The following is an 11378-nucleotide window of genomic DNA, read 5'->3' on the forward strand; positions in this document are numbered from 1 at the left end:
CGGCATTTCCCCGTGCAGCTGTAAGTCCACCGATCCTGTTGTAGGCTTAGTCCAACAAAGCTTTTAGCAAACCAGAATTCAAGTTGTGTGTGCAAATCTCTCTGTCGATCTTATTGAGTTCGTCTATAAGGTGCATCTCTACCCTGCCTTCTGCCCTCCTCATCCATGCTTATTGAGTTAGTCTATAAGGTGCATCTCTACCCTGCCTTCTGCCCGCCTCATCCAGGCTTATTGAGTTAGTCTATAAAGTGCATCGCTACTCTGCCTTCTGCCTGACTCATTCAGCTTTATGTAGTTAGTCTGTAAGGTGCATCTCTATCCTGCCTTCTGCCTGACTCATCCATGCTTATTTAGTTAGTCTATGAGATGCATCTTTACAGCCATGATGTGGTGCCAGGCCTTCTCGTGGCCAATGCCCACAAGCATGGATGAGGCAGCAAAATCAAAGATGTGCCCTGTTATCCTTCTTTATTCAGGGCTAGCAATGGGGTTGGAGTGTGCAAGGCACAGGAAACGGCATGCTCGCCTGATTCAGATTTTCTTCACTCCTTAGTGTGGCGTAGCTTAGTGCTTTCTGCTGGATTTCTTCCTGGAGGGTGTCAGGAAAGGGGATTTAATGTTCAATAGTGACAGTTTCGCACTGAATGAATTGGGAAAGGAGGCTGTTGGAGGAATGCATAATTAAAAAATATTCTATATATTTTGTCAGCATGAAAATGTCCACTCTACAGGAGCAGGGAGCAGGGTTTAGAGAGAATATAAGCTCATGCACACATGTACAGAGATGCACACATGCAAAATGTATATATCCGGTCTGCAATATTAACAGATTCTAGGTGAATTAAACACCAAGGCTTGCAAGGACGTGGCTTGCAAGCTTGCAATGATTACTGACCCTTACCCCTACAAGAAGCTACCCCTACATGGAGCACCAAAAGGTTTTGGCTCTCTGAGGACTCAGAACTGGGACCAGGCCAAAGCCAGATGTCTTCAAAACAAGCATGAATCAGGACTCCAGACGAATGAGTTTCTAAACTAGATAATCAAGGAATGGCTCGCTCCTCCCCGGGTTTTGAGCCATCAATAAAATCATGCTTTCAACGTTTCTCCAAAACCCTGAGGATTAGAAAGTTGTTCCCCGCCCAGTGATAATGGAGATTTTCAAATCATGACTTCATTGCAACACCTGCAGCTTTAGGTAACGTACCAAATATCCTAAGACTTTTATAACCACGTTTTCCAAAATAAAACAAAATAAAAGGGGGGTTACAGAAAACACCATGAGAGAGCTGCTAGCATTCAAACCTAACATATAACGACCTCTAGAAAGATGCTGATTCTCATCAGCCCAAGCCTTTTTAAGGGGCTGCAGCACAAAAGAAACGAATGTACAGAACAATCCCCAGTCCGTGGGATGCACTTCCATAGCGCAAATCACATTTTCGCATGATTGATCCGTCGCTTGCCATAGCAAAGGTAGGATGACAGCAGATCCACGTGGGAAGGAGGGAGCTCGAGATATAACATGGACTGTAGAAGAAGGATTGAGTGCAACGATCTCAGATTCAGCCTTTGCTGTTCGTTTCCACGATGCTCAGATGCTGGAAACTGTTGCAATCGGTTCATCAGCCGAAAAACTCCAAAACGCACAGAGGACCAGTGTCAGCATCACTCACTGGTTCAGAGGGGCCCATTTGTTGCTACAACCTCAATTGATCTCACCTGCCATTTGGTCACCTACCAAAGCATCTAGCTTCTCCCCTGATGACTTTGAGTCTGCCGTTGTATTGTATGTGGTCACTTCAACCAAAAGCCGACAACTCCTGGGAGCGTAGGAGCGGTAGGATAAAGCCAATCTGGTTTATTATCAAAGCCAAAAAGCTGTGCTGCATGTATTGTTACGGTGGGATTCACCAAGTGCTGCAATTACATAGCTGTTTTTCCTTCTGGTACTTTTCTACCTCTGAAGAAATGCTTGAGGGGGGCTTTTTTTTTTGGCATGGGTTTTTTGGGGAGCTGCGGCAAGTCGCAAAGATGCTTGGTCTCTGTCTTAACCTCTCTTCCTAGAGGCAACTCTCGAAGTAGGGTTGTTCCCTAGGAGCCAGACATTGGGGATGCCTATGTACTGTGTGTCAAAACCTCCGGTGAAGAACAAGGTAATATAAAACAGGCAACTAGCAGTACAAAATAGAGCCAGAGTCCAAGTACTGATTCTTTTGCTGGGGAAGCCAATCGCTAAAGTTTTGTCCTCTGTGTTGCTCGGTTGATGGGTGACAGCATTGACCATTTATATTTGTCAGTCAGTAAAAATCTCTGCCTTTGAATTGATCTGAATCTGCTACTGAGTTCCCCAAGAAACTGGGGGTCCTGGTGCAGGATTTAGTGTCTCTCTATTTTAGGGCGCATGGGCTCGTGGGTCAAATGCATCGCTCCATTGATTTCTGGGGCTGTGCTCCCAGGGCTGCAAGTGGCTAATTAGGGCCGAGCGGTTATTCCCGAAGCCTCCCCAGGACGTGCAGCTGTCGTTTTTGCTGAAGTTGTTTCTGTGTAGGAAACTGGAATTTGGTCTGGTGAGTTTGATATGCTTTGGAAGTTGATAATATTGTCTGGAGTGACGTGTACTGAGGACAGGGACAAAGCACACCTCCCCGTGCACATTGGGGAAGTCCAGCTATGTGTTGGTGTGCAAAATACTTAGGGTTTCACTCCTGCCTCTTTCCTCTGGAGAGAGCAACAGCCATTGGCAGGTGGAAATAAAAACAGGCTGCAAAAAATTCAAAAGTTTTCCTTTTCCACCCCCCACACACCAATTTCCTATGAGGCAAGTTAGAAGAAGCAGTGTGGGTGCTGAGAAACATGTATTATTTTCCCCGCTTTGGACATAAATCCGTGTCTGAGCTGAACCAGCTTGTAACCCCCGATTTTTTTTAGTTGCAGCTAGGATGGGAAGAAAACTAGTCTGGTTAGACACAAACACATCATCCTGCCAGAGCATTCAGCTCGGTTGGGAAATCACCAGCCATGTGATCAAAGAGGATCATATGAGAGCCTCTCCTATAACAATTTACCTTTCTTTTGGTTGGGCTGTTTTGAATAAAGCCTCTCAAGTTTGCCAGCTATTGACTTCAGCTTGGATTTAGGAAATGTGTATTGATGCAGTGGGGTGAAGATAACAGAAAATGTAGATTTCTAAGATTGATTTTTTTTTTGAGCCCGTTCCATACAGCTTCTATCAGGGAAGCAGGTTTAGCCCCGAAAACAAGAGACCTTTGAATTTGTATGAAGACCCCTCTCCATCTCTGGTCAACTGCATCTGCACTGACGGGGACAATTGCACCCCCTGGACCCAGAACCGCTGCCCTAGGTCTGCGGTTAACCCTCGTAGTATTGATAGAGAGTCATAGGATCACAGAAAATGAGGGCTGGAAAATAAAGGGACCTCAGGAGGTCACATCCAGTCCAACCCCCTGCTCCAAGCAGGACCAGCCCCAACTACATCATCCCAGCCAAGGCTTTGTCTAGCTGGGTCCTAAAACCTGCAAGGATGGAGAGTCCACCACCTCTCTGGGTAACCTGTTCCAGTGCTTTAGTACCTTCTAGTAAGAAAACTTTTCCTAATAGCCAACCTCAACTTCCTTTGCTGCAGCTGGAGCCCATTGCTACTTGTCCTGCCATCTGCCCCCACTGAGAGCAGCCCAGCTCCATCCTCTTTGCAGCCCCCCTGCAGGGAGGGGAAGGCTGCTGGTAAATCCCCTCTTAGTCTCCTCTTCTCTAGACTAAAACAGCCCAGTTCCCTCAGTCTTCCCTCACAAGCCACGTCCCCAGCCCCTGATCCATTTTTGTTGCCCTCCGCTGGCCTCTCTCCAATTTCCCCACATCTTTTCTGCAGTGGGAGGCCCAAAACTGGACACAGGACTCCAGATGTGGCCTCCCCAGTGCTGAACAGAGGGGAAGAATCGCTGCCCTCGATGCTGCTGCGCTCCTACCGATGCAGCCCAGGATGTCTGTAGCCTTCTTGGCAACAAGGGCACACAGCCAGCTCATATCCGTCTTACTGTCCACTGTCACCCCCAGGTCCTTTTCTGCCGAGCTGCTGCCCAGCCCGTCACCCCCAGCCTGCACCGGTGCGTGGGATTGTTCCCTTCTCAGTGCAGGACTTTGCACTTGTCCTTGTTGAACCTCATGAGACACTTTTTGGCCCAATCCTCCAATTTGTTGAGGTTACTCTGCATCCTAGGCCTGCCCTCCAGCATATCTACTACTTCTCCAAGGTTGGTATCATCTGCAAACTTGCTGAGAGTGCACTCTATGCCATCTACCAAGTCGTTGATGAAGACATTAAACAAAACCAGCCCCAGGACCGACCCCTGGGGCACTCCACTTGACACTGGTTGCCAACTAGACATTGAGCCATTGACTACTACTCTCTGAGCCCAATGCTCCAGCTGGTTTTCTGTCCACCTTACAGTCCATTCATCCAGCCCGTACTTCCTTAGCTTGCCTGTGACAATGTTGTGGGAGACCGTATCAAAAGCCTTGCTAAAATCAAGGTATATCGCATCCACTGGTCTCCCCGCATCCATGGAGCCAGTCTCCACATCATAGAAGAGCATCCCCTGGATCACCATATGCTGCACATGCTGGACTAGATATTGCAGCTTGGCCTGGAGCGTGTGGACGGCGCACGTGGGTCTCTGTCGGGAAATGCTTCTGACTGAGATGAGAATGTGCTCGGGGTGCTATTGTGGATGGGATTTGTTTTGCTCTAGGGTTTCCCAGAGGTGCTCCCCTTCTCTGGGTATGGACAGGTGCCTGGTGGGATTTATAACGTGCTTTACTGCTAAGGTTTTCCAGCGGGTCAGTTTTGTGCCGAGGTCTGACGCAGCGCCAGCAAATCTCCTGCTCTCTGCCCTGACCGGATTGTAGCATGAGGCTCTGATTTAATTAATCCTCTCAGATGTATCTTGTGATCCCCTCTTGCTCAGATCCGTCTCTTTTCAGGCACTGCCTGGTACGGTCATCAGAGTGAAATGGGTGCCATGCTGGGTCAGACTGCAGATCCATCCCATTTCCAACAATGCCATGGAGCGGATGCTTTGCATGAGCTATGCATCCTGTGGCAGCGACTTGCCCAGGTTAATTAGGCGCCGTGTCAGGGAGTGTTTCCTTGTCTGTTCTGTAAATTTGCTGCCTGATCATTTCAGCATGTGCCGCCTTTCTGGTGCTACGAGATGTAATGAATTAACGGTTCTTTACTTGCCATTTCCACGCCATTCATGATTTTATAGATGTTTATCATCCTGGGCTGCATTGGTAGGAGCGGTGCCAGCAGATCCAGGGCAGTGATTCTTCCCCTCTATTCAGCTCTGGGGAGGCCACATCTGGAGTCCTGTGTCCTGCTGTGGGCCCCCACTACAGAAAGGATGTGGACACATTGGAGAGAGTCCAGTGGAGGGCAGTGAAAATAGTTGTGAGGCTGGGGGACATGACTTCTGAGGTGAGGCTGAGGGGCTTGGGCTGATTTAGTCTAGAGAAGAGAAGACAGAGTGGGGTTGAATAGCAGCCTTCAGCTCCCCAAAGCGTGGATCCAAGGAGGTTGGAGCTGAACTATTCTCAGCGGTGGCAGATGACAGAGCAAGAAGCAATGGGCTCAAATTGCAGCGAGGGAAGTTTAGGTTGAATATTAGGAAAAACTTTCTCACTAGGAGGGTAGGAAAGCACTGCCACAGGTTACCCAGACATGTGGTGCAGTCTCCATCCTTGGAGATTTTGAAGACCTGGCTTGACAAAGCCTTGGCTGGGATGATGCAGTTGGGGCTGGTCCTGCTCTGAGCGGGGATTGGACTAGATCCCTTCCAACCCTCATTTTGTATGGTTTTATGATTTTATTGACTCTTCCCCTCTGCCCTGTTGTTTCCAAACTGAAGACTTCTGATCTTTCCAGTCTCTCCTCCTATGCGAGCTATTCTGTATCACTGATCTTCATTGTCTTTCTTTGCATGTTTTCTAGTTCTACTATATCCTTATTAAGACGGGATGACCAGAAGTGCATGCAATATTCAAGATATGAGCACCCCATAGATTTAGTGAATTGAATAATACTATTTTCTTTTTTGTTTTCAGTTCCTCTTCTGATTTCACCTATCACTTTATCTGCCTTTTTGACTGCTGCTGCACACTGAGCTGATGCTGTCAGAGATCTCTCCCCCGTGACCCCAAGATCTTTCCTAAGCTAATCCACAGTGCATTATTGAGCACATGTAGTTAGGGTTATTTTCCCCACGTGTACACTTGTACACATCACCATTATATCTCATCTGCCACTTTATTGCCCAGCCGTGCAGTTTTGTCACATCTTTCTGTAATGCTTCACCATGAGCTTTGGATGGGGCTAGCCAGAATAATTTTGTAACATCTGCAAATATGGTCACGAATGAATCCTGGTGTCCCTTTTCCCCTGTCCCTTATTCTTTTTGCTTTCACTGCATTGTTTTCTGTCTTCTGCTTTCCCCTTCCCCCTCCATTATTGCATTTAAAATTGAACCCTTTGAGGAAGTAATGCTAGGATAGTTGGCATGGTTTTTTTTCTTTATAGTTTCCATATACTGAGGTTTTTGCATGACCAGAGGAAACACTGCTGAAAACTCGGTGGTGTTTGAGTTTGTATTAACACACAATGAGATGAGTTTGTGTTCACACACAATGAAAGCAAGTTTTAATTGATTATTCATGATATCTTTTACAGAAAATTACTTGCCATTAGAAGTGCAGGAAAATGAGTCTTAGGGGGGAAATCAAAACTAAATATGTGCCAGTTTGCTATTATTAAATGTTCTTTCATTGCTATGAAGGGTTGCTTTGTAGGATACATCCAAGGTTTTAACAGCAGACCAGGCACTCGCTGTACATAGAAATAGCATTCATCTGTCCACTTTCCTCCCAGCTTTATCTCGGCTACTTCATCTTTTCCAAGATGAGACCTGATATATTCTTAGTTCAGTTAAGCTGTTTTTCTCTTGGCTCTTTTACAAGTGTTGCTTTTTAATTGTATTTATTTAATTTTTTTGGTATTTGTGGAATCTTTTTATTGTTTTCTGCCATGGCTCCTAAAGCTCCCTGTGTTAAACCTATTGCCTGTTCTGGCCATATGTGGGATGGGTAGAAACGTGCACGTTTCTTTTCTAGCAGTCATCCTACCTACTCGCTTCTTATTTACCATTAAACTTGCCACCGGGTGCTCTCCGTGAAAGTCCATCGAAACTCTGCATTGAAGTATACAGACCTCGTGTAGGATTATGGTCCGGAATGACATGTCCAGGTAATACTAAGGCATAACCAGTGCTGGTTTGACACCACAGCCATGGTGGAGGCTTTCCAGCTCCTGTCTTTAGGGGTCTTTAGCATTTCTGCCAAAGAAGTTGAAAAAGTAAAGGAGAAAACCCTGATTTAATAAGTCGGCTTTATACGAGCTTCCTGCGCCAGCCCCACACCGGTGAAAAAGCCACGGCGCTTCACCTCTCTCAATCCATTGGGTATAACAACCTACTCACCATGTATGCTTGGTTAGTTGGTAGCTGGTTAGTCAGTAGTCTCTGCTTTCTAGTACGTTAACAAGTGAACGGTTAGCAAATTTCATTGAGGCATTTCATCCATCTGTGGTTTATGCAGAAGACCGGGAATTCAGAGATCTTGGGGGTTTTTTTTCATGGTTCGCCCACAGGAAGTCTGGCAATGTTTACCCCTGATTTTTTCTTTTTCCTTTAACACCTCTTAATGATCCCAAGTGTCAGTTTTATCACAGACATGCTACTCAAGCCTGTTGCTGGTTGTATTCATCTCTTAAGCTGGTTGCATTTAATTCGTAAGCTGGTTGTATTGAACTTTTAAGCTGGGTGCATTTAACTCTTAAGTTGCATTTAACTCCTTTAGGCGCAGCAACGAGTTGCTATGTCCCGAGACCAGCGCTCACTTGGTGCCTCCACTAGATTTCATAACGCTGTTCATGCATGTGAAAACACAGCTAAAACCTTAACTATAGGCAAACTCGAGAGAGTCATGGGAAAATCACTTATTAGTTGCCTGCTCTGTAAGATGAGATACTATAGGAGGGTTGTTGTGAGGCTTCATTCATGAGCGTTGGTGAAGTGATGAACATCCATGGATGAAAGAGGGTTTCGCAAATCAAAGTATTGCTCTATCTTTTTTGTTGCCAGCACTGCACCGTGCAACCGGTGGCTGGTCATGGAGCCATAGCCTGAGTTTCACGTGTGTGACAAAGGTGTGCTTGCCTACCTGTCTGCTGTGGTTTTCAGTGTCTGGACAGCACTAAAACCTTGGGGAGCCAGGATGAATGGGTATTTGTAGAGTGAGGTGCAATCATCTGCTGCATCTTGTGTAGGTGCCTGGGGGTGGAAGAAGGAGCAGAAAGTGTGTTTTTCTTCTAATTGGGAGTAAAATTCCCATTTTTCTTCTACCTGCAGTTGCAAGGAGTCTGGTGATGGGAGGACAGGATTGCTCGCTGAAAGCCAAGCTGGGCAGATGTCCACAGAGGGAAATCAGGGCCAGGAGGGGGTTACTACCTTCCCACTTAGTGGAGCAATATCTTGGTCCCCCTCCCCGTGTCCCATCCCTACCGGGCCTGTTCAGATCAGCTGGTTCAGGCAGGTTGCTTTCAAGGTTGTGGTTGCTGGTTTGCTCTCCATGCAGGCTGTTCCCTTGGCTCAGCCCATCTCTTTGGCCCCGACAGGGACCCGTTTGTAGCAACAAATACATATGACAAGCACTGCCTTCACCTGTTGGAGTTATGGTTTGATCTCGCTGCCGTTTGGGAACTGGTTTTACAGCCCCTACTGCAGTCAGCGTGGCCTTGACTTCCAGCAGCAATGTTTAGCCCCGTGCCAGGATGTACTTGTGAAGGAGGGGAGAGGACTCAAGTCTTCCTGACAGCGGATTTGCCTTCAGACTCTCTCTCCGTATAGGTTTTAAGCTTTTTGTTTTGTTTTGTTTTTGCAAGGCAGGCATTTGTTTCTTGGTTTTGCTAAAATTAGCTCGTGGCGGGTAGAGGTTTGCTGCAGCGTCTCTGACGGACCCAACCGGTGGTACCTGTCACCTTCCTCGGGTACAATACCTCGCCAGCGCTAGCGCTTTTAATCAAAGCTAGTGGCTAATCCATTGGTTTTGAACCTTGTCAGACATGATGCCTCCCTTGGAAAATGCCAGCTCTTAGTTTTCACTTTTTTTTGACTAAAAGAGCAATTCTTCTGTTGCAAAAAAACAGCAGTTTTGAACCCTGTGGATTCTTGTTTGAAATCCCTAGGTTTATCAGGTGAATCCTACTTGCACACCTAAGGGTGCATGGCACCACATAGCACCCTCAAAAGGATCTCAAGGCACCCCAGGGGGCTGCAGACCCCTGGTTGCGAATCACTGGGCTTCGAATGAAAGCCTGGTTTTAACCCCGCTATAATTAAATAGCTATAGTTTTAAACCTGAGAGCCATTAGACTCCTGCTTGGGGAAGATGTTGTTTTGTAGCCTGAGGAAGCTGCAGCTCATGAACTGTAAAGGTAGCCAGGGCCAGCTGGGTCAGGAGCAACTTGCTTTCAGACAGGCAGTGTTCGCAGCACTTGAAAGTATCGAGACTTGCCGTCATCAATATTTTAATACCTCTATTGTGCCTCTTTAGCTGGGTAAAGGCAGTGACTGCAGCATTTGAAAAGTTCAAGGTAGACGCTGTTGAATTTCTTTTTGTTCCTGAGTCAAGTAGCGACAATTGTTCTCACAGCCTTTAAAAAAATCCAGCAAGATGCACAGGCCCTACATCCTGCACACATGCACTCAGTCCTCGGGACTTTTGGGGGCCTGGGCACAGGCCTGAAGTGACCGAGCAGGTGTATATGGTGTCGCGTGACTGCGGCTCAGTTGAGCAATCCTGCTCATGGCCCGAGGCTCAGCTGGCGCAGCTATTTGCCCGGGTAGTATGTACAATGCAAGGGACTGCTGTTGCAAAAGGCTGTTAGTAGTAACTGGCACACACAACTTCCTGCTTTCTGCGGCAAGAATTGCTCGTGCAACCATGATCACAGCTTATCATGCATTTTGCCTACTTGGGCGCCCAAGCTGGTCTAATCGACAGCCTCGGGAGGGGGACAATTGTTCGGTATGACGTATGCAGCTATACTATTTATGCCCATAGGATGTGGGCGCAGCAGCCTGCGGTCCTAATAGCCAGGCTGTGATCTCAATTGTAGCGGTGCAAATCCAGAATAAGCCTATCGCTTTCAATGTTCGCAGACACGTGGGGTGAATTAAATTTTTCCCGGAAACGAGACGCGGGTGTATGTTGGCCACTTCTTTCCGGGTTTTTTTAGACGATCCCTGGTCGGCATGCCACCGTTCAGCTCCACGTGCACCTCCTGAGACGGCCCGAGCCCCCAGCCCCCTAATTCCTGCAGGGGCACACTTGCAAACTTGCTGCAAACTGGGTAGCAACGTTGCGTCTCAGTCCCAGATTTACAAGGCTGGTATTCCTTTGGTTTGGGCATTTAGGGAGGGTGGCTTTAATAGGGCAGTTTCTCGTGTCTCCCCTTAATTAGGATGCTGTACAAATTGGATGCCAGCATGCAGGTTCAGCCTGCCTCCTTTCAGCAGCAAAGGGGGACCGTCGTGTCGTTGAGTTACCTGTCAGGCTGAATATGCATTATCCCCACTGGAGGTAATGCTGAAATTCAGTCTAGCCAGGCTGCATAGGTTGGGTTTGGTGGGGCTTTTTCTGAGCTCTTAAGCCCTTTGCTTTCCACAGGCAAAACAGGTCCCTTGGGTTAAGGGAAACCTCCCCCTGGCCAATTGTCTGGGTTCGCCTAGTGTCATTTAATACCCATACTAATCCAAGTGCACAGCCAGTCCTTCTCCCGTACACACCTTAACCCATGTATCCCAGCTCTGCCTCTTGGCTGGAGGTGTCTGTTTTAAACGAAAAGCCAGAGATCCTCTATTGTACCGACTGGTTTTCTTGCATACGTACCGGCCTCCGGCTGCTTTACCCTTCCGTCGAGGAAGCGCACACACCATCTGCAGATGCTTCCTCAGCCTGACGAAGGGTGTTTGTGCCCGAAAGCTTGCTAAGAAGAGTTTTTGCAACTATTTGAGTTGGTCTAATAGAAGATATCAGATTTACCCAAAGATCCTCATCTGCCTATTGCTAATGTAGCACGACTCAAGTACTAGTGAAGCAGGCATGTTCGCTTCGCTCTGAGACTAGTCCCACTTCCCTGTGAGACGGGGGCATGTCCCGTGTTAGAAATGGGAACCAGAAGAAGGGAAGACAAATGATTCGCAGCGGGTACCGAGGAAATCTACCTCCAAGTTGGTTTAAGTCTT

The 11378-nt window shown here is 47.3% G+C and overlaps 1 protein-coding gene across 1 annotated transcript in view; it reads left to right on the forward strand.

The window, feature by feature from the left end:
• The first annotated feature begins 1481 nt into the window (after positions 1-1481).
• The window catches only part of MCF2 (MCF.2 cell line derived transforming sequence), an 80155-nt gene continuing 70258 nt past the window's right edge, over positions 1482-11378 (forward strand). The window contains 1 exon segment of the mRNA XM_025212729.1: positions 1482-1620. Within this exon segment, the coding sequence (XP_025068514.1) occupies positions 1482-1620 (139 nt within the window).

Source organism: Alligator sinensis, unplaced genomic scaffold (genome assembly GCF_000455745.1).
Source record: "Alligator sinensis unplaced genomic scaffold, ASM45574v1 scaffold1584_1, whole genome shotgun sequence".
NCBI lineage: Eukaryota > Metazoa > Chordata > Crocodylia > Alligatoridae > Alligator > Alligator sinensis.